Source organism: Mchenga conophoros, linkage group LG23 (genome assembly GCF_057382185.1).
Source record: "Mchenga conophoros isolate Kocher_MC1m ecotype Shallow Benthic linkage group LG23, M_conophoros_male_GT1.1, whole genome shotgun sequence".
Classification (NCBI taxonomy): Eukaryota; Metazoa; Chordata; class Actinopteri; order Cichliformes; family Cichlidae; genus Mchenga; species Mchenga conophoros.
In genome coordinates, this window is record NC_140547.1 from 46,406,809 (window position 1) to 46,431,453 (window position 24,645).

The window sequence follows — 24,645 nt, forward strand, 5'->3', positions numbered from 1 at the left end:
CAGAGGCCATTCTTCAATAAATCAGCACAGAAAGGAAAATAAGTCTGGTTATTGGAGCATCGTTATCTCGCTGTCTAGCTGGTGAAACTAAGGAACTCAGGGCGAGGACAGCAAAGTTACCAAAGGGGAAAAACTATCAAATTAAAACTGCATCATCTCAAAAATCACAAGTTTCTCTAAAATGTGTTTATTCTAGGGTTGCGGTTATTCATCATTTTAGTCATAAAGTATTTTATTGATTGTTCGAAAATTGAATTGGATTAGAAATTTTTTTTGTTATTAATGAGCAATAATTATTATTATTCAAAAGAGAAAACACACGGGTCTTTTGGTTACCATTTTAGAAATTGGCATCCTTTAATGATTCATCTGTTAAAAAAAAATATTTTGACTGCTTTTATCTAAAAAATATTTTGAGATGCTGAAATGCTGAAATAATAATAATAAAAAAAAACAGACACTGATGTCAACATAAAGGTAAACACGCAATTTAGTTTCTTTAGTTTCTGGTTCTCTCCTGTATGGACTAGAGAACGCACGATACCACTTTTTTGTGTCCAGTATCGATATGAATCCGATACAGCGTATTTTTATAATCAATAAAACAGTTTTTTTAATATCTTTCTTTATTTTGTATAAGTTCATACTCAAGTTTTAAAAAATAAAACATTAAAGTTATTTAGTTATACCTGTATGCAAAAAACACACTGCACCCAAAATATTTCATAGTTCAGCAACACTGATCAATCTAATAAACTTAAACCTGCACCATCCTCCCTATTCTGGTATTTTAAAGAGTACTTAGCAGAAATATTAAACAACCTAACTAATAGGGTTGCAAACTCCCAGCAAAAAAAAAAACTAAAGGGAACCATCGCCCACCCTCTGCCTCGTGATGCTTAATCGACATAATCGACTTTAATTTAATGCATGTATTTAAAAAAAATGCACAGAAATCAATTATTTTTCAACAACAATTAAATAGATTCAACATCTTTCTTCAACAGAACTGCAGACTGCACAGATGGTATCTTCCCAAAGGAAAAAGTACTATAACTTACTAGGGTATATATTAGACTTAATAGTTACTATATACAATATTAGATTTCTATACATTTTACGTTAGATAAAAACTTTGGTTGTAAGATTCAGATAATTATTTATTAAAAGCGAGACATTTTAAACGAGAATAAGAAAGAAAAGTATTTCTTTGTGCCCCCTTTTCCCTGTTAATGCCCCAGCTGGCCCCCTGGCAAAACCGTGCTAGACCCGCCCCTGCACAGTTACCAGCTGTCAGCTACTTATAGCATTAGGCATTAAAGTAATATTAAATAAATTCTAACAACAGCTTATCAAGCTTAAACGTGCTGCTGTGGTTTATCTGCTGGTTTCCTCTTTCTGGCGCAAAGTGGGAAACAAACAAGAGAGACGGAACTTGCGATCAGCTGATCATTGATTAGTTTCATGATTGAAGTAGCAGCAGGAGAGGGAGGGGGAGAGGAGACGCGGCAGTCGCTCCATATATCGGTTGTTAAGCTTAACGTGGGAATGCGTTACAAACACTGAGAGAGAAACTTACAAACTTGCTTTACTTCTCTAGGACAGCTTTCACTGAGAAGAAATGCCGATTTGGAAACATGTAGCGAGGCGCTAAATGCTCCACCAGACAACCGAGAGGTCTCTTGTTGTCACATGCAAGAAAGCATGCTCTGAAGAATATCCAGGTAGATAACTGTGGCGATATGTTGGTTATATTACTTTAAAGTGCAACTGGCTAATTCTTATTTTAGCCAACTCGAAAAGTAAAAATGATGCAACGACCTTGAAATAACATTTATCTCACTGAAACATGTCATTTAAATAAAAACATTTACTGAAATTAAAATAAATATACTGAATATAATATGGCTCAGATTTAATGGAATATAATGATCCTTTTGTGTTGCTGTTAAAGAAAGGGATAATGTGTGATTACTGTTTTTAAACTATGGGCTACAAACTAAATCCTTTTATTATTTCTGTCCTCGGTTTTAACTCATTAATAATCATTAGGATGAAGCCCCCTAAAAAACAACGTAAAGGTCATGAAAATGTAAACAATTTGGCATTTTGATGATGCATCATCCACATTAAAAAGTAGAGATCATATCAGCCCTGTATTTACTTGTATCGGATACATAAAACATCTTTCCGTATCACACAGCACTACAGAAAGCTCTTTTCTAGGGTTGTATTAAACATCTGTAAGAGTTGCTGCTTTCAAGAACTGCTGGAATTTTTCATTTGCCCCAATGGTTCAAGACTCAAGTTAGGCTAAAAACACTGGGACCAGTTTAAATTTTTATTATTATTAACCTTTATTTAACCAGGAAAAGTCCCATTGAGATTAAAAACCTCTTTTGCAAGGGAGTCCTGGCCAAGAGGCGACAACACGTTGAAATTACAAAGTTACATACATATTATAAATAACAATTACATTTTAAAAACATTTTTTCTGGCTCTCTCAATCTGGACTTAAAAGCATTTAATGAAATAAGATCTGCTATCTTCCAGTCTTTTTGCATCATGTTCCATGTGAAAGGGGCAGCATAAGTAAAAGCCCTCTTTCCCAGTTCAGTTCTGGCAAATGGAACATTGAGCAATAAAAGATCGCTTGAACGCAGGCTGTAAGAAACAGTACTTCTCCGTGTGAGCAGATCGCAAATGTAGGTGGGCATTTGTCCAAGCAGGGCCTTATAAATAAAGATGCACCAGTGAGCAAACCTCCTGGAGGACAACGAAGGCCATCCCACTCGAGCGTACAGATCACAACAATGGGTCAAGGCCCTACAGTTTGTAATAAACCGTAAGGAGGCATGATAAACTGAGTCAATCTTATGAAGACACTGGGCGGAAGCATTCATGTACAGCAGATCACCATAATCTAAAACAGATAAAAATGTAGCATTTACAAGACGCTTTTTTGTCTCAAAAGAAAAGCAAAATCCCAATTTTAGTTTGAGTTTTTTCACAAGATTGTCTATGTGAGGTTTAAAGGTCAGAGAATCATCAATTAAAAAGCCAAGATATTTATACGTATGCACCACTTCTATGAGGTTTCCCTCAAGAGTGGACACCAAGGGGACAGTTTGAGGAAATCTCTTCATGTTTGAAAACAACATTAGCTTTGTCTTTTCAGCATTGAGAACCAATTTCAGCTCCAGAAGTGTGTGCTGAACCACGTCAAAAGCTTTCTGCAACGATTCTATTGCCTTTTCAAAGTTTGAGCCAAAGGAATAAATAACTGTGTCATCAGCATAAAAATGCATACTAGCATTGGACACATTTTGTCCCAAATCATTTATATACATGATGAACAGCAGAGGTCCTAAAATTGAACCCTGTGGCACCCCAGTGTGAATATTCAAAAGTTCTGAGCACAGATTTTCACATTTAATGCATTGAGTCCTGTCACTCAAATAATTAGTAAACCAGGAGACAACATGTCTAGACAGCCCCAAAGAAAGAAGCCTATGCTTTAAAATGGCGTGATCCACAGTGTCGAAAGCTTTTGACAGGTCAATAAAGAGAGAAGCACAGTGCTGTTTTTTATCAAGAGCAACAAGTATGTCATTTATCACTTTTGTGGCAGCCGTGACAGCACTATGCTGTTTTCTGAACCCAGATTGTAGTTTTGAAAGAACTTCATTAGAGTACAAGAACTCTTTTAATTGCTCACTGACGAGAGACTCAAGGACTTTTGCCAAAACACACAAGTTTGATATTGGCCTGTAATTAGTCAAAATGGCCGGGTCGCCTCCTTTTAATATTGGCGTAACAAAAGCAGACTTCCAAACAAGTGGAATTTCTTTATTTTGGATTGAAAGATTAAAAAGGATCGTAAGAGGTTGTGCAATGTAATCAGCTGCTATTTTCAGAAAATAGGGCTCTATTAAGTCTGGCCCTGGGGGTTTCCTGTGATCTAAGGCTTTAAGAGCTTTATGCACTTCCTGGACAGAAAAAGGAGAAAAATCAAAAAGCTCCCCAATATATGTTTGGGGTTCTGTGCAGGGAATCATGGGGGCTGCTCCAACAGAGTTAAATAAAAAACCAGTAGCTACGAAGTGCTTGTTAAAGCTGTTTAAGACCTCAGTTCTGTCATAAACTGGGACAGAATCTTTTAAAATGAATTTTGGAAGAGCCTGTGATATTTTATTTATAGATAAGGACTTAATTACTTTCCAAAATTTCTGAGGGTTATTGAGGTTTTCTGTAGTAACAGATAAATAATATTCTGACTTAGCCTTCTTGATAAGTGTCGTGCATTTGTTTCTTAATTTCCTGAAGTCTAACCAGTCAGTCAGGGAATCGTTTTTCCTAGCTTTTGCCCATGCCACGTTACGCTGATGGATGGACTCTGATAATTCCGATGAAAACCAAGGGTTCTCCCGTCCCTTGACCCTAAATTTTTTGGCAGGTGCATGCTTATTTAAAATCTTCATAAAAATTTCTTTAAAATAAGCCCAAGCCAGATGGATGTCTGGTATCAGACTCAAGTTTTCCCAATTTACCATAGACAAGTCATAATGAAACGCTTGCTCATTAAATATTTTAAAATTTCTTTTACAGATGATACGCAGTTTACATTTAGGGATTTTAGTGTTCCTACTGGTAGCAACTACACAATGATCACTTAAATCATTACAAAACACGCCTAGAGACAGAAACTTATGAGGGACATTTGTTAGAATTAGGTCAATCAAAGTAGATTTGTCAGGACTCTTTATATTTGGCCTTGTAGGTAGGTTGACCAACTGGCTAAGATTAACAGAGTCACAGAAGGATTTAAATTCATCAGAAGCTATATTCAGCCAGTCCCAGTTCAAGTCTCCGGCCAATAGAAGTTCGTTATATTTTAATTTGGACAGAAGATGCTTTAGAGATAATAAAGTTTCCTTTACAGCAGACGGAGGCCTATAGCACCCAACAACTGTTATAGAAAGAGACTTTACTATTTTAATATCCAAAGCCAAGAATTCCATTTGTTTAGGAATAGATACAGATAAAACAATGGATACTTCATATCTTGATTTAACATAAATTGCTACGCCTCCACCTTTCCTAGGCCTATCTGTGCGATAAAGATTGTATCCCGTTATGTTGATGTCATCATCTGTAATAGATTTGGACAACCAAGTTTCGGAGATAATCACAATATCCGCGTTTGTCGATTTCGCCCAAATTCTGACCAAGTCCATCTTGTGTAATAAGCTGCGTACATTTAGATGAACACATTTTAACCCTGGCTGAGATTTAAAATCGGCAGGGGTCTGGACACTTTTCAATTCAGGTCCAGGATTTGGTTGCACATCTCCGGATATAAGTAAAAGTAAAACAATCATCATTAACCTTCGTTTCATATTACATTTAAAAGCATTTTCGTACTTTGCAGATGTTAACGACAAATACTGCTTTTTCTTAAGTGAAAGTGAAAGATTATACAGAACAAGGGAACCTTGTAATTTGGGTAATACTTCATATCGATTTAAGCTAGCAACCAGAGCCAGATGAATCGTTGGTGACTCCAGGTGCACTGCTACAGTTGACCTAGTGCCACTAAAATAAGTTTCACCCATACTCAGCTCATATTTTGCAGTTCTCACCCAAGGAGCACCGCAATGTCCCAAGTCCCAAACCACGAATACACACAATAAAGCTTCGATAAGTGTCCTCGTCTTCATAATGATAGCCCAGAGTCCAAAATGGGGGTGAATACAAAAAGCTCCAACCTATTAGCTCCGAATCCGAGCAGAGGTGGACTAAGCAATCCGGGGATCAGATGGAGGGGAAAGAAAATGGGTTCATGTGTGTCAGCTGCATCGTCACTGCTGCTCTTATGTTATGTGTTTTTGTTGAAAACTAGGTGCTGTTTGGGCTTAATGATGTCAAACTTTTCATTCACTTGTTTGCTCCTAAATACGTTTCTATTGCAGGTCTTTTCCAGTTGAAAATGTGAGTGAGCACTACACAAATTACTGACACTGAAATACACTGAAAAGAAAAAAAAAACAAAACTAAATCCAAACAAAAACAACTAAACGAAGTAGTTACACACGTTATAGAATATATATACTGGGCATACAAGCCTGGCCTAAGCTTTCTGTCAGGAAGACTGCAGCAGTCCAGGAGTTGGGTTAACTGTCTTTAAGTTCCACAGAAGAAATGTTTACATCAAAGTGCTTGCCAGGCTTAATCCAAATTAGGTACAGCCATACTTGAACTTATCATTGTATAGTATGTGGGACTATGAGCAATGGTTTTCTGGAAACAGAAACAGGCAATTTTATCATTAGTAGAGTCACAAATAACTAGAAAACAATTGAAAACATAATGTACTCAACACAGCAATATCTCACAATATCCACAAGGGGTCACTATAGATCATATATTGCCTAAATAGCACGTCATACAAATTGCCAATCATAAGGCACGGACATGGCAAGCTAGCCACAGTTAAACTAAACAATAGAAAAGTCCTTTATTTGTAATACCGCTGGATGTAATGACTGCGGGAGATTACAGCCACTGCTATTAACTTAGTGCCAAATAATCCTACCAACATGGTATCAAAGAACTGAGGCATAACTTTAACATGCACAAACAGTTATAACAGCTTCATGCGAGTCATCCTGCCAAAAGGACTAACACTCACAGGTTCATAAACACACAACTTAATCACACGAAACAACTGCGATGCTCTGCAGTGGCACCTTTAGTCACTCCCACTCTGCGTGCTGAGCACATGCCCACTGATACGCTTATTTCCTTTGAGTGTGCTTGATTTCTGCCTCTAGACATTCTGAGGCCGAGTCAGAGCAGGAAACTTGAGCACACGTGGTCTCATTAAATCAGACAGCTGGAGTCATTTAAAAAGGATCTTTTAAGCAGTGCTGTCCCTCAGCTTCATAGTAGATCCATCTATGGGATCAGTTTGAAAATCCTAGCTGTCTTCTTTCCAGTTATCATGTTACAAGATTTTAAGAAAACTTGAACGCTGATCATGAGTTGAATGCCACTGATCTTCAAAATCATCCAAGCTTTTTGATAAATGCACACAAAAGTCGGGTGTCCATGCCACCCGCATGCAAGGTGACAAAAATACCCCAATCAGCCTTTCAAGCTGACAGCTAAAGAAACCATTTCACCAGATTTAGCTTCTTGGATATTGTGTTCACTATACTGTGTTCAAAATGTACTTCTCATTTAATAGAAGAAATGTAATCATGTCAATATAGAGGATTTCAAATTCTCACTCCTGTTAATTAAAAAAAGAAAAAAGTAGGATAAGACACGAGAAACTCCTTGAAAAGGACAGTCTCCATTATAGCACCTCATGGAAGCTTTGTTAGACGACCTGTCATTAAAAACTAGAAAGACCATCCAGCATCGGGAGCTTTCAGACTTCCAGGTATGACAACAAGCCTATTGCTGGTTTGCCCACTCTGACTGTGTCAGTATTTGCTCCACATACCAACTGCTCTGACCCTAAAGTAAGCCAGAATCCCACACAGCCATATGTAGGCACATTCCAACCACAAAGAATAACTGGGGATTCTTCATCCTGTAAACATCCTGAACAACTGGTTTTGGTGGTTTGATGGGAACAGATCCTCACCTGATCAGGAATACCAACGATCACCCCACCACTCATGTCTTGTTGGGAAATGTTTGCAGTCCTCAAGCTGTGAAAGTCATCAGGTGCAGCAGTCATGAATACCATGTAAACATCCCTGTTGGTAGGACAAACAAATAACAGTGGGATTCATTCGAGAAAACAGAACTTGTTTGATTCCCTGTCTGACAAAAAGAAATTAATGCAACGTAAAAATTAGATTTAAAAAATCAGCAGCATCATATGTAACCAGGTCCTAAATTACATATTGTTATAATTACACAAAATTTGTTCTAAAGCCCAAACTGCTCCTGGTATATCTGACTTTTAGCACCTCCAAGCCTGTAGTCATCTTGGTTATTAGTTAGGCCCCTCCCCCGTGTGTCGCTATGTGTATAGGCACTGTTAATGCTAGCATGAACAGATCATTCTTGCTGGCTTAAAAGTTGTAGTGGCTTGAGCTAACTCTCATCCCAACTGTTTATATTTGGTTATAGGAGCTGGAGTGGGCATTAATGCTCCACAATTTACAAGCTGGGACCTGCCGCTAATCCATGGTTAAAGCCTTTACCCACATCAACACTGCAGGCAGAGGCTAACGTCTGCAATACTATTAATAATTACACATAACTGTAGCAACAACAAAGAGAGGCTCGAACAAGAAAGGCTTGAAACCCTTAGAAAAGACTGATCAGAGTTGGTTCAATGAACTCTGATCATGTTCATTCGGAGTTAAGCTCGTGTGTGTTTAGAGACAGAAAGCCATCATGTTACCAGGATTCTCCAGAGAAACACAGAAATAAAGAGCAGAGCCTCCATCTTCATTTAGTGGACAGAGGAATATGATCACAAATCAGTGTGGGCCAAAATTTGTATCTTAAAAACTAGGAGGGGATAAAGTTATACCAACATACTGTAATATTTTTATAATATACACTAGCAAACTTTCATGCTGTGTGTGATATTAAAAATATTGTATTGTGTGATATCACATTCTATTGTGATCCAGCATTTTAATCTGACCTTTGATTTCTAAATGCTTCATTAAACTGTCAAATATACAAATATAGACAACTGTGGGATTTGTCTAAAGTATTTGCATATGCCATAGAAATGTTAGCACTCACAGTTTACTGGGCAAGGTTTATGCAACGTTTCAACAAGACCAGTCCACTTATGACAAACGCGATCATACGAGCATTATAGTACGATGCAGTCTCTGCATGATATGACTATCTATTCAGCTGTAACCTGACAGGGACAAAGTCTAGGAGACAGAAACTGAAGATAGACACCATTTACTGATGGACCTGTTATATTAGGTGACAATTCCACGTGAAAGTCAAAAGAAATGAATACATACAGGGCAAGTCTTTATGAGGCAAACATGATGTGCATCTCACACGAAAGCGATTTAGGTGATTTTCTGTGAGAAATGTGTAAAAAGATCCGTACTCTGAATTTCAGATACTATTGATCTGTTTGTTGTGTGTCTGAGGGTTTACGCAGGGACGTTTTGTGTAAGCACTAATTGCTACAGTAGCATCCAATCAATGCTTACAGTGCAAAGAAACTGGCCTACAGTCTGACAGCTGCATTAATGTCTACACAATCTAAGAGTTTGAAAGATGGACACACGTGAGATGATCATAAATCCACAACAGAATCCTTTCTGTCCTAACATACTGATGAGAAAATAACTGAAGCACTCGTGTCAAGAACAACAACAACAAAGGGAAACATGCCTAACTTGGATTTCAGTGATTGTGAAAACAAACATATGCAAATGAATTTCCTCTGTGCGCTTTGCCTAATTCAGGAAATCACTATCAGTCAAGTTGAGTGTGAGTCAGTGAGTATGTTATGTTCACATAGACTGTTACCTCAGGGGCTAACTTACCAGATGAAATGAACCTTTATGGAACGGAAACCCAGAATTTGTTTCAAGTCACATTTTAGCTTAACCTGCATGGTGGAAAGTGCCTGTACCAGAGACATGATTGTTGCTGCTTAGGTTAAAATATCTAGTATATGTCAATAATGTAACAAAAAAGAAGAAGAAAATCTGTGGCGGTGTAAAAGTCCCACTAAATGCGTCTCTCGGTGTACATCTAAACTATATAACGATTAACCGCCAACTGTGAGTTCAATTTAAATTTTCCTTTACAAATGTGTGTTTGTTTAGGAAGGAAAGAAATGTGTGCACACAGTGTTCGGCAATATAGACTCAAAGGCAGCACCAAGACTGGCACGAGACTATTTCCACTGCACTGAGGGTGGGAACTCCAGGCCTCGGGGCCGCTGTCCTGCAGGTTTTAGATGTGTCCTTGATCCAACACAGCTGATTTAAATGGCTCATTTTGAACGTTGACATATACATCAAGGAATGGACCAGCCACTGCACTGATGTTAAACCAGTTCAGAAGTTCATTTATCATCATGAACCACCAATTTATGAGCAGACAAACCAAAGTGCACTCCAAGATTCAGTTGCTTGTAGAAGCACGTTTAGCAGCAACAGCTCAAAGTCATTGTTTTCTGTATGACTATCAGTCTCTCACATCATTGGGGAGTCATTTAGGCTCACTCTTCTTTATAATGTTGCTTCACTTCATTGAAGTCATTCATCTGACATCTGTGGTCATGAAGTCATTTGAGCGCCTAGTTCTCTCCCATCTCAAGACCCTCACGGCCCCCCTCCTGGACCCCCTGCAGTTTGCATATAGAGCCAACAGGTCTGTAGACGACGCCATCAACATGGCCCTACACTTCATCCTGCAGCATCTGGACTCCCCAGGAACCTACGCCAGGATCCTGTTTGTGGACTTCAGCTCTGCCTTCAACACCATCCTTCCAGACCATCTCCGAGACAAGCTTTCCCAGATGAATGTGCCTGATCCCATCTGCCGGTGGATCACTGACTTCCTGACGGACAGGAAGCAGCACGTGAGGCTGGGAAAGAATGTCTCGGACTCCCGGACCATCAGCACCGGCTCCCCTCAGGGCTGTGTTCTTTCTCCTCTGCTCTTCTCCCTGTACACCAACTGCTGCACCTCCACCCACCAGTCTGTCAAGCTAATCAAGTTCGCAGATGACACCACCGTCATTGGGCTCATCTCTGACGGGGACGAGTCTGCCTACAGGAGAGAGGTTGAACGTCTGGTGTCTTGGTGCAGCCACAACAACCTGGTGCTGAATGCCCAGAAGACAGTGGAGATTATTGTGGACTTCAGGAAGCACACAGCCCCACTCCCCCCCATCATCCTGACTGACACCCCCATCACCTCTGTGGACTCATTCCGCTTCCTGGGTACCACCATCACCCAGGACCTGAAGTGGGAGCCCACCATCACCTCCGTCATCAAGAAAGCCCAGCAGAGGATGTACTTCCTGAGGCAGCTGAAGAAATTCAACCTGCCAACACGGACGATGATGCAGTTCTACACTGCAATCATCGAGTCCATCCTCACCTCCTCCATCACCGTGTGGTACGCTGGAGCCACTATCAGGGACAAACAGAGACTGCAGCGTGTTGTGCGCTCTGCTGAGAAGGTGATTGGCTGCAGACTCCCATCTCTGCAGGACCTGTACACCTCCAGGACACTGCGGCGTGCAGCCCGGATCTCAGCTGACCCTTCTCACCCTGGACACAGTCTGTTTGACCTGCTCCCCTCAGGCAGGAGGCTCCGGTCCATTCGCACCAGAACCTCTCGCCACAAGAACAGTTTCTTCCCCTCTGCTGTTGGACACATGAACAATAACCACATGACTGTCCCCGCCACTAACATATGACCCTACGCTGTGTAACTGCATCATTTCATGTTTGGCACTGATCACCACCTGCACTCATGTATATATCTTTCTACGTAGCACTCATAATTCTTATTCTCATGTATATATCTCATGTATATCTCATGCACATATCTTTCTTTCTACATAGCACTTTAATTCTTATTGTCTGCACTGAAGCACCGCAGCAATTTCCTAATGTTGTAAACCTCAACATCTGGCAATAAACCCATTTCTGATTCTGATTCTCTGATTCTGATTGAGGTTTGCACAAATTTGTTTATGCAAAACTCACGACCACACTACTTCTATTAAGCTGAGCTTTAAACTTTCTAAAATATAAAACCTGCTAGACACCGGTGTTGTGCCAAAAAGTGATTGTCTGCCAAAAACTGATTTCTGGTATTTGCCAAAAAGTGATTGCTCGTATTTAAACTGCTATAAGTAACTTGTTGGGCTATAATATGTGAAACATATGTCAAATGCTTCCCTCATGGATGACATAAAGTCATCTTGAGCCACAAACAACATTCGTGTAACAAGGTAGAAGCCGCGATCAGTTTTTGGCAGCGACTTTTATATAACCTTTATTTATTTAGTTAAAAAAAAATCTCATTAACATTAAACATGTCTTTTGTAAGAGTAAGTTGGCCAAGAGGAAATATTACAATAGTTCAGTAAAAATATTTTAAGTGAGGATAAAGGAGCGGATTGGTTATAATGTAAGTACAGGGTGGGCCATTTATATGGATACACCGTAATAACATGGGAATGGTTGGTGATATTAAAGTCCTGTTTGTGGCACATTAGTATATGTGAGGGGCAAACTCCTCAAGATGGGTGGTGACCATGGTGGCCATTTAGAAGTCGGCCATCTTGGATACAACTTTTGTTTTTTCAATAGGAAGAGGGCCATGTGACACATCAAACTTATTGGTAATGTCACAAGAAAAACAATGGTGTGCTTGGTTTCAACGTAAACCTCCAGCAGAACCAGGCTCAGGGAGGGGCGGGGCCATCTGCTGACCGGTTGGGGTGAGAGAAGGAAGACAGGATGAAGACATGCTGTGGAAGCGAGACAGAGATTAATAACAGATATGATTCAATGCAGAGAGGTCTGTTAATACATAGTGAGTGAACCAACCAACCACAGCATCTGTGGTGAGAGAGTCATCAAGGAGTTCAGGCACTCCATCAAGCTCACAGTCACAGACTCAGGTGAGATTCTAGAGTTGCAGGGCTTCCTCCAGAGCAGCTGTTAGAAACACAGCTGCATCTTCTTTCTCTCACACACAGAAAAGAGTGAGACAGAGTGAGGCATCAGGGAGTTTAATTACCAGCTTTAAGACAAATGAATGAGAGTGCTGAATGATAGCACTCATGAGTGGTGCAGCATGCTTTAATTACTACCCACTAGTGAATGTGTCAGCAGCTGAAACTGTATTAATGGTGATTTAAAGAAACGAGTCCCAGTGTGTAGACCAGGCAAGCTGCTTCACTTGTAACACACTGGCAGAAACCCCAAGTCAGTTAGGATGACTACCTGAACATTTGAATGTTTCCACTGGTCACTGAGGTGGTACGTTACAGGGATCCAGTCTGTTCATTTACAGGACTCTACTAGAGCTGCTTTGCATGACTCACAGTTGAAATAATGCTTCTTTGTCTGATGCAGGGCCTTGGTTCACCCCATCAGTCGTGCAGGGGGTCGTCTGCTCTGCAAAAGTGCACTTTAATGTAAACTGTGCAGCAGTGCTGCAAACTAATCCAGACGAAATAAAAGCACAATGTCAGGAGCTACTGCAGTTCAGCATCAAACGTAGGCCAAATCAATCATTAATATGATTTTCATGATCATCTTGTTTGTCTTAATGTTCTTATGATTCAAAGAAACATCCAGCAGCTGTGAGATCGGCTGTACTGATTTAAAATGAAGTGTGTACGGCCCCAAAGCCTCTGAATGAGCTGCAGGTGTGTTTCAAACTCCTGTAACAAAAGCAAACATGTCTGCATACCGGCTAACTTTGTCCACACACTGTTTCTGCTCTGCAGGTTTCACAGATGAAGATGCAAATAGTGGAGGATACGGGGATGGAGGAGATTGGGTTGGACTTTCATTAATATTTTGTCTGTTAGTTTGGGCTGTTTGTTGTTCCTGCTGCTTCCGCTGTCGTCATAATTACCTGCAAGGAACTAAAGCCATTATAGCAGCATCCTCCTGAAAACAACATCTGCTCTGCTTTTCCACAAGAATGAAGATGCAGAGGTCTGGCTTTAGGATCTGAGCTCAGATAACATCTGGAGTTTAAAACATCATTTTAATCTTCTTCTGCACAAAATGGCTCAGTCGAGTGCTGCCAACTCCAAGAGGTTTTCGGAGGATCGGGTGATGGAGATCTATAAAGTAGGAGTAACATTATATAGCTACTATGTCAAAATTCTATAGTATGGTATATGATATGGCACAACCCTGCTGTAAAGATCAAATGTGTGACAGTGAAAGGTGCTACAAAGAAGTCGGGAGAGAAATGCTGCAGAAAAGTCTCTTTAGCAAACAACGAGCAAACATAAAGCCCGTCCATTTCACATTTAAGGCAGGTAGTATGTTTGTTTTTCTAATGTTGACAAACTGACCCTCCATCCATCCACTTCTGCTGATCCTTTTCAGGGTCGCGGGGGCGCTGGAGCCTAACCCAGCTGTCTTAGAGCGAGACAGACTGAAGACCTGTCCAGTCCGCTGTCCCTACTAAGTGCATGTCCTTGAAACAGTGGAATAAAAACTAAAGCAATGACAAATAATGATCCTCATCATCAACATTACTACCGAAATGTGAACTAGCAAGTACAGCCTGAGCTCATAGAAACAACATCTTTGTAATCTGTAACAGTTTTGGATTTTTGGACAACTTTTAAAGGGTTTTTCACAAAGATGCTGAACATTAAATGCAGGATGCCACAGACATCCATTTTAGCCAACAATCTGCCATCTTCACCTCCAGTGTTCAAATAAAACGGAGACGTTGTGACATCAGCAGGAGACAGAGATCAGCTAGAGACACGCAGACAGTTTAAGCAGGCTGCTGTTCAAGTGGAGGCTGGTATGAATCCTGCTTCTGTTTATGTTTCCTGTTGAACAAAAACTTGACCAGAAACTGACATACCAACTTTCAGACTAGCAGATCCATCCTCCTTCCCTCCATCCTCTGTGTGTCCTTCTGTCTGACCTGCAGCTGAGAAACAGGTGTGAGGTGTCAGCTGTCAGGTAGGTGATGAGTGAAGAACAGAACAGAATCCATTTCCTCTTCAAACTGCTGTCAGACATGAGCTGTGTCCCAATTCGTCGGCTGCATCCTTCGGAGGACCCGGCCTTTGCGGTCTACGTGGGCCGGGATGGTGGGGACAGAGAGGCTGTAACTACATCTGCTGGTGTCACTGTGACCTCAGAGCAGTTTACATGAAACATGAAACGAATTACAACTTTTGCGATATTGACCAGCTCATGATGCAGAGTGTAGACTGTATCTGTGATAATGAAAATGATTTAAGGACTGGTTTATGACACGTCTATAAAAAATATAAAGTCTGTACAAATGTGAAACTACAAAGTTAAAAGCAGCTGGAACGACAGCTGTTCAAAGCTGAACACTTACATCAGCCAGAAGACAGAGTGAGTCCTCCATCTCTCTGAAGGAGGCCATCGTGGTGAGCACAGATGCAGCAGCAGTGTGGATGTGTCCACTCTCACAGTGTCTCTCTTTCAAGTTTGTCCTCACATTCTCAAAAAAAGAACATGTCTATGCAGATGCCCAGAGCCTAACAACACACCCGCTATAAAAAATTTTTGCACCACCAGAGAGAGAGCAGGAAGAACCAGTCTCAACAAGAGACACACACACCTGATTTCCTGTAACTGCAGAGGGGAGGAGCCACCCGAGCAGGTGGGAACAGGAAGAGAAACAGCTGAGCCTCCGTCAGAGCAGCAGGAGGACGGTGGAGCTGAGGCAGGGTGAGTGTTAACACCACATTGTTGTAGTTTTGCTGTCAGAGTCTCTGAGTGTGTTTGTTTGTGTGACTGTAGAGAGAAGAAGAGTCACAGTGAGCTCTGTAGCTGTGATTGGCTCAATAATCACCTTCAATGGACTGAACGCAGAGAACGAGCCGAGGAACCTGACAAACCTGTTTGTGTGTGTGTCTGTGTGTGTGTGTGTGTGTACCTGTTTAGACATGTTTGTGAGGACAAAGAGTTGGTATGCTACTATGTGGGCTAATAGAGTCCCACAAAATGGCCGTCCTCACGAGTTTAAGGATATTTTTGAGGCTTTTTGGTGTCCTCACTAAAATCTGAAAACAAGTGTCTGTGTGTGTGTCTGTGTGTGTATGTGTCATAAAGAGAGTCGAGTTCACGGTCGCACACTTTCTATCTCAGAGGCTGTATCCCAATTCTTCGGAGCCCCTCTGATGACATGGTCCAAAAAATAAATCAATTGTGGCCACAAAATACTACTTCGTGCGCACGAAATGCTAATTTGTGGGCACGAAACACTTGACCAATAACCGTGATCCTTCCCAGGCCCTTGCAGTTGGTTGACAATAAAATCTATCCCGGCGTCCAGGCCCTGTAAAGCAACTGGGCTCTCAGTATCCTGTTTAAATGTCTCTCCGTAATAATGGTTCCTTGCATTGCAGGCTTTTCAAAATGCATTGTAGCTCATTCCCAGCCTAAAATAAAACTCACTCATACCGTCTCTGTCCACGGTGTATAGGTTTAGCCTACTCTCATGCTTGTGTCTCTACGCAGCTGTCCAGGAATTGTATCAATATGATATGCGCACGTTATCTATTTTGTTGCCACAAATGCGTAATTCATTGCCACGTTATACCCATTTCATGCCCACAAATTAGCATTTCATGCGCACGTTATACCTATTTCGTGCCCTCGAAAATAGTATTTCGAGGGCACGAAATAGTATTTTGTGGCCACAATTTATTTATTTTTGGGCCATGTCATCAGAGGGGCACCGTACAATTCAGGTTCTGCAGCCTCAACGATCCTCAAGGGCCACGTACTCAAGGACCGCTAAGGCCGGAAGTACGAGGCTTGTGAAATGGGCGGTCTAGCCTCCGTCGCGCTGCCCCGGTTGCCTAGCAACCATGATACTAACAGCTGGAAACGTTTCACACAGCTTTGTTTGACAGAAATGAAGGAGAACATATTTTAGACATCTTTGTGAAGGACGCATTTCGAGCAGCCTTTGAATTGGGAAAGCCTTCGGTGCGCCACTGTGACGTAATCGGCCTTAAAATGCAGCCTTTAAGGCTACAGACCCTGAATTGGGATACAGCCTTTATGAAAGTGCGACGTTTGAGCCACTTCCTGTTCTCAGTGCCGGCGTCCTGATCACCGAGGTTTCTGTTGCTCTGATATCTAATATTGATTATATCGGTAAACAGGCTGTAGGCAGAAACATCAGGTCTGATCTGAAAATCCTTCAAAAACAAACTTTAAGAGTTTTATGTCCGTGTGAGGCCGCACGCTGATTGGATAACCACCTGTCAGTCTCAGGGTATTAGCCAATGAGCGCGCAGATTCACAGTAAGATCTTATCACGTCATTCTTTTAAACTAAAACATCGACAGTAAAACTGTAACGTGTCCTGTGATCTATAAACACTCTGTGATGAATAATCTGAAGTCATTTTGAGCCTGACAGTAGTTTCCTGTCACAGAGCAGAAGCTGCAGGCAGTTTTTGGCACCTTTATATTTAATTTATTCCAAAATAAATCAATAAAGGTAGAAAAGAACTCTCAGTGACATTAAAAATCTATTTTTAAAGACAGATGTGACCAAGTGCAACAAATATAAGATGAGATGTTTACAGATATTTGAAGTATTGATCATATGTAGAACACAGAGCAGGTCCAATAACAGAGTCATCCTGCTCACAAACAGCAGTTTGGTTTCATGAGCTCACTTCCTGCAGTGATCCTCAGCTTCTCTCCAAAGGAGCCGTAACATGTGGGCTCCTCACCATGATGATGATCCCAAACACACGGAGTTCCTTCATCCACCTGATCATGTACTTATTAAATAATGTGATGGTTTTGGTGTTTTTTAAAGACTTTGAGCCTCTAAAATAACTGGTTTGGACTTTAGGGCCAAAGCTCCAACATTAGAAAGCCGTCAGTGTGATGCTTCCAGTACAACAGCACCTCTGAGTGTGTGTGTTTACCTCTCAGACTAACTCCACCCTGACATCAAGAAGATGGAGGAAGAGGACGGAGCAGCATCCAGCTGTGTATCTGTGAGGAGTGACGGAGTTACACAAACACCTCCACCTTACAGTCATGGACCTGCAGCAATAATGTAAGAACACTACTAACTTTATTAGTCATTTCAACATAACCATGACAGAATCATTGATCTGTGATTGGTTCAAACTGTTTGATCTGAGTTTGATTTTTATTGACTTGTTTTCTTGCTAAGATCTGAACTCTGTAAGTTTAAGTGAAGTCAGTGCAGCAGAATCAGAGAGAAGAGCTGAGAACAAACTGAGTTCATTCAGAGACAGAAAAACTGGCTGATGATTGGCTGACCTGTCAGCGTTATGAGGCAGACACAATATCACAGAGGGATCAGCTGATCATATGGCTGTCAGAGAGAACTGATCAGTTATTGATGTTTGTGTTTGCAGAGGTCAGAGGTCACAGTCTCCAGCATCCAGCTGTGTGTCTGTGAGGAGTGACTGGTCCAGAGAAAATCCTCCACACTTCAGTCATGAACCTGCACCAACAATGTTCTTCAATCATGGAGCTCAGCCGACCATGTAAGAGGTTATTACATAAATAACATGTAATTTTCTCTGTAGCACTTCATGGATTTCATAAGCAACACACCTTAGTTGTTCACACAAAGCATAAAGGTAAAAAACAGTATATACAGTGTTATCTTCATTCTAGATGTCAAAAAGTATTTGTGGCTCCCAGTGTTTTCTTTTGCGTGGAAACTGGCTCCAAATGGCTCTTTGGGTCCTGAAGGTTGCTGACCTCTGACCTAATGGTATATTTTTTTTAGCTGGATCGTTCTATAAAAACATGAATCAAATCTGAGAAAAGTTTCCACCTGAGCTGTTGAATGTTATTGAAGCCAGAAGTTTGCCTTCATACTGTGTTCCTTGCATGCCTTTTGTGGTGTACTAATTGATGTGAAATGAATGCAATGTGGTTGTGTTTGCAGAGGTCAGAGGTCACAGTCTCCAGTATCCAGCTGTGTGTCTGTGAGGAGTGACTGGTCCAAAGAGAGACCTCTAAACTTCAGTCATGAACCTGCAGCAACAATGTTCTTCAATCATGGAGCTCAGCTGACCATGTAAGAGAGCTGCTGACTCAGTTCAAAGGTTGTTTCTATAAATGTGTTCTACCAGTGACATCATAAATGATTCCTAATGGTGGTCCGGGTACGATAATGCTAGTATCAATCGTAGTAGTGATGCAATCCAAGGTAATGATTTCTTCTCTGTTGCTGTGAACGTCTCTGCAGCCGTCTGTACTCTAATCTGAGACAACTATTACTGACAGAAACCATCACATCATCCAGTTTGTGTGTTTGCAGCTGCTTAAAAGATTTTAAACAGAGATTAATCAGTAATTCATGTGATGTGTTTGTGTTTGCAGAGGTCAGAGGTCACAGTCTCCAGCATCCAGCTGTGTGTCTGTGAGGAGTGACTGGTCCAAAGACAATCCTCCAGACTTCAGTCATGAACCTGCAGCAACAATGTTCTTCAATCATGGAGCTCAGCTGACCATGTAAGAGAGCTGCTGACTCATTTACGGGTGTTTGAAATTCTGTGACCACTTTGTAATTTTAGTTTATATTTTAAAGTGTTTTTATTTGTAGTTGCCTGTATTTTTATTACACTGTGTGTAACGTGGTGGTTTGTGCTGTTTGGGATCGTTTTGGTGTATTTGTGTCAGAACATCAGATAAATGATTTCATCACATTTTAAAAGAAAGTATCAGGATAATAATCTGAACTGAGTCATCAGAAATAGAAAGATGGTCTCAACAGGCCACTGAGCTGATCTCCAAAGAAATGCAGAAGATTGAAGAGTCCGAGGCTGTTTATTTGTCACAGGCATCGTCATACACGTACAACACAGTGAAATGTGCTGAGCTGCTCCTGTGACTGGACAAAACATTAGAAACAATCATTAAATGAAATAATGAAACATTGTGCAGATGTAATGTTAAAGTGCTTTGTGCCACATTAGCACAGCATGTACTGACAGAGCAGTGCAAGCAGAACAAAGCAAATGAGCAAAGTGATGTAAACAGAGTAACTGAACAGAGTGAGCAGAGTAATATCAGCAGTAATGAAGCAGCAGGATCAGTGTAGCAGCGTGTGACGTCATAATGAATCAGGTATGATCTGAAATATGACAGTGAGACAAGAACATGATGTAAGGTCCTGTTTAAACCCTGATGGTGATGCTATGAGGGGAGCATGTTCTGATTTAGGACTTGGATGGTCTGAGGATAGAAGCTCCTCTCTGTTTGTGTCCTGATGGTGCAGAAGCTTCTGCCTGATTGTAGAAGGAGCTGAAGCCAGCATCATCCCAGAGGTGAAGCTCCTCTGTGTGCAGACCTGAGGTCAGATTCCTCCAGGCTGATGTTCAGGATCTACAGAAACGTGTGGTTGTAGTTATTGCTGCACTGTGTGCTGACAGCAGATACTCAGAACAAAGCGCTGCACACGTGTTCTTTACAAACATCTGTACATATAAAATATGGATCATGGCAGTGAATGAACACGTTTCTGTCATTTGTTTCATTGGCTTCTTTTTTCTGCCTGTGTTCATGTGATTAATGTCTAACACATAAACAGGTTTGTAATCAAACATCACATCATCAGGGAGGCATCATGAAACAAAGTTACTGCTGGAGGCTGAACTCAATTTGGTGGCAATGTTCAAAAATATCACTCAGATCATTTCAAAGCTTTTAGTTCTTCTTCTTCACTTCTGTAAAATAATAGAAAGGAAATCAGAACCCAGAAGTTCACTTCCTGATGACTGAACTCTTTCAAAATAAAGCTGAAAGCTCTGAATGTGACACCGCTGCTCCACCACAGTTTTTAGAGGAGGTCAAAGGTCAGTTGAAAGTGATGGATCCCAAACTTCCAGTACATCCAGTGAAGGACATAATCAGCTCTGTGATGAAGGCTTTTACTGTGGAGTTTGTAGGCTGATCACTCTGTGTTTAATAAGACAGGCAGGAACAGCAAAGGAAACTTGGAATCTGAACTCAAATACAAGTTTCTCCACTTTGACTTTTCTCTGTGACCATCAGAGCTTCTGCACAGTGTCATCAAATCTGGATGTTTGTCACTGACAGTCAATGATTTTAGTGATAAAGAAATGTGTTCACAGAGGGAGGAAGAGGAAGAGGAGTGGTGTCTGTGAGGAGGAGCAGCTGTCCTGCTGTGCTTTGTGTCAGGACATCCTGAAGGATCCAGTCTCTACCAGCTGTGGACACTGGTTCTGCAGACAGTGCATCTCCTCATACTGGGACCAGTCTGCTTCATCAGGAGACTGGTCCTGTCCCCAGTGTGGAGAAAGATCCAGAAGCAGAGCTGGACTGCAGACAGCCAGTCAGAGCAGCTGTGTACAAAGTAAGACTGAACATCTGTCTGCTGATGGACTCATTTCTGAAAACTGGACTTCTTGTTGTTGTTCAGACATTGAAGAGTTTTCTGTCTGTTTTTCTTTCTTTCAGCAGATGTTGGTCTGCAGGAGGTTTTAGATGAACATAAGATCAGTCTGAGGAGGAGATGTGAGCGTGTGACTGAAGGAAGTGATGAAACAGGAAGTAGAACCCTCCTCAACAGGATCTACACTGAGCTCTACATCACAGAGGGACAGAGTGAAGAGGTTCATAGCCAACATGAGGTGAGGCAGCTGGAGACAGCTTCCAAGATGGACGCCCTCCATGACACTCCAATCAGGTGCCAGGACATCTTTAAAGCCTTACCTGACCAACAGAGACCCATCAGAGTGGTTCTGACCAACGGCGTGGCTGGTGTTGGAAAAACCTTCTCAGTGCAGAAGTTCACTCTGGACTGGGCAGAGGGCTTGGAGAACCAACATGTCAGTGTGGTGGTTCTGCTTTCATTCAGGGAGCTGAACCTGATCAGAGATGAGCAGTACAGTCTTCTGGAGCTGCTCCATGTTTTCCATCCAACACTACAGAAGGTCACAGCAGAGAAGCTGGCTGTCTCTCAGCTTTTGTTCATCTTTGACGGCCTGGATGAAAGCAGACTTTCATTGGATTTCACCAACAGGAAGCTGCTGTCTGATGTCACACAGAAGTCATCAGTCAGCCAGCTGCTGACAAACCTCATCCAGGGGAATCTGCTTCCCTCGGCTCTCGTCTGGATAACTTCCCGACCTGCAGCGGCCAATCAGATCCCTCCTACATGTGTTGACAGGCTAACAGAAGTACGAGGCTTCACTGACGCCCAGAAGGAGGAGTACTTCAGGAGGAGATTCAGTGATGAAGAGCTGTCCAGCAGAATCATCTCCCACATGAAGACATCCAGGAGCCTCCACATCATGTGTAGAATCCCAGTCTTCTGCTGGATCACTGCTACAGTTCTGGAGCACATGTTGACTACAGAGCAGAGAGGAGAGCTGCCCAAGACCCTGACTGACATGTACTCACACTTCCTGCTGGTTCAGACAAAGAGGAAGAAGAACAAGTACCACGAGGGACATGAGACGAGTCCACAGGAGCTGACGGAGGCTGACAGGGAAGTTCTTCTGAAGCTGGGGAGGCTGGCGTTTGAACATCTGGAGAAAGGAAACATCATGTTCTACCAAGAAGACCTGGAGCAGTGTGGTCTGGATGTGACAGAGGCCTCGGTGTACTCAGGAGTTTGTACAGAGATCTTCAAAAGAGAGTGTGTGATCTTCCAGAAACCAGTCTACTGCTTTGTTCATCTGAGCATCCAGGAGTTTCTGGCTGCAGTCTACATGTTCCACTGTTTCACCAACAGGAAGACAGAGGTGCTGAAGGACTTCCTGGGAAAAAAATACAAAGAGTCATCTCTGGACAATTTTTTGATGGAAAAACTAATAAAATCCTCCAGGAGTAAAAATGGCCACCTGGACCTGTTTGTCCGCTTCCTTCATGGCCTCTGTCTGGAGTCCAACCAGAGACTCTTAGGAGGTCTGCTGGGTCAGACAGAGAACAGTCCAGAAACCATCCAGAGAGTCATCAAGAATCTAAAAGAAAGGAAGACAAAATCCTCTCCTGACAGAAGCATCAACATCTTCCACTGTCTGATGGAGATGAACGACCTCTCAGTACATCAGGAGATCCAAGAGTTCCTGAAGTCAAAGCAAAGGTCAAAGAAACTCTCTGAGATCCACTGCTCAGCTCTGGCCTTCATGCTGCAGATGTCAGAGGAGGTTCTGGATGAGTTTGACCTGCAGAAGTACAACACAACAAATGAGGGACGACAGAGACTGATTCCAGCTGTGAGGAACTGCAGAAAGGCTCGGTGAGTCCAGATGTGATCATTAATATTATCAGTTGGTGATAGTTTAGTTACTCAGTCATAAACTGCAATCATTTCTTATTTGAGGTCACACTAGGGCTGCCACAAACGATTATTTTTGTGATTATTTGACTAATCAGATCAAAAATAAAACATACAGCTTATTGCACCAGCATGCATCTGCTGTTATATAACTATCATTAGCTTACAGCTTAGAGTTTTTAAGGTATGTGCTAACTAAAAATAAAGACCAGATGATAGTTTATTAAACTTTTAATGAAATTTGCAGATTGTAGCAACAAACAGAAAGGCCCCCAAAATGTGTGCCGAGTTCTTCAGTGTGATTTCTCCACGGTGAAAGCACACTGTGCTCCACATAGTTATGAAGATCTTGATTAACCACATTAGCTTCACATTAGTAACTTTGTCCTCGACAGCTCGGCCATCTTCAGAACCTGCCCAGGAATTGAACTGCACATGTGCACTGGCTCCAGACGTGGGGTTGTCCTGCATAGTCAGTGGTGTCAGTAGATCATTAAGTAAAATAATATGTAACTAGATTCCTTTGAAAGAGCAACCATGGACGACAAAGCTGGGCGGAGTCTGCTCTAAGACACCAAATGAGCAAATGTTTGCTGACCTGTATCAGTAATCACCTTTTTGTTGGCCTGGTCCCCCAGTCCTCCCACTCCCCCTGGTCCTCGGTGGATGCTGTCACTTCCTCTGACACTGGCTCACCATTTATGTTGTGTCAAAAATCAAACGTGAAGATCTAATTTACTCTAAACTCTCTGACTGTTACTAATATAGTCATAAAATATGCAACAACCACTGGAGATGGAGATGAAGCTTCAACTTGCATAAAATAGTTTATTAAAATCAGTTTGAATAAACCCAAGGCTCAGAGCAAAAGAGACAAAAGCGCCCCCAAGTGGTCAGACTGTAGACGAACAGAATAAACCCTATCAAAGACAAACACGCTGGAAGCATCTTTTCTAACACTCCAGTATTTATTAGCATTTATTATAAATTTATTGTGACTTTGAAGACGTTCAGTGTTTCCTTTGGTATAACGGAGGTCTGACTACAGTCCAGTAAACACACTGATTAGGATTATAGATTAAACTGCAGTAATACTTTCACAGTGTGCAGTGATGCACAGGTCGAGTGGTTTTACACTGAAATTCTCAACAACAGGAAACTATAAGAATTTGTTACTCTAATAATAAACATAGAAGAAGAAAAACATTTTTCATTTAGAGTTGATGAATATAAATGAATTTGAACTTTACAAACCAATCAAAGACAAACTGATCCATGTGAGTTTATAACAATATTCAAAGGCTGCTGCTGGACACAGACAGGTAACATCATTTTGACTTGCTGTCACCTGGATCTGGAGTCATAAACACTGAAGCGCTGAACATTAATACAAGTCTGTTTCTGCCAACTAGTGATAAACCTGCAGACTAATGGCTCAGAAAGCTAAAACGAGCCAATCATTTCTGTGTTTAGTTCCCCTGAAATCAGATGTGATATCAGCAGCTCTGAGTTCATTCATCATTATTGTCCAGTGATGACATTTCTGCTCCGTTTGGTGACAGTCAGCAGATTTTTCCTGAGTGTGGACGTGAACAGTCGTACCTGACAG

The 24,645-nt window shown here is 41.5% G+C and overlaps 1 protein-coding gene across 1 annotated transcript in view; it reads left to right on the forward strand.

Annotated features, from left to right (window-relative positions):
• LOC146548152 (NACHT, LRR and PYD domains-containing protein 12-like) overlaps positions 1–24,645 on the forward strand; it is a 390,489-nt gene that overhangs the window by 7,865 nt on the left and 357,979 nt on the right. Inside the window, exons 4-7 of the mRNA XM_085265033.1 lie at positions 13,493–13,545; positions 19,160–19,243; positions 20,866–21,107; positions 21,212–22,997. Of these exons, the coding sequence (XP_085121159.1) occupies positions 13,493–13,545; positions 19,160–19,243; positions 20,866–21,107; positions 21,212–22,997 (2,165 nt within the window). The remainder of the gene's footprint in view (positions 1–13,492; positions 13,546–19,159; positions 19,244–20,865; positions 21,108–21,211; positions 22,998–24,645) is intronic.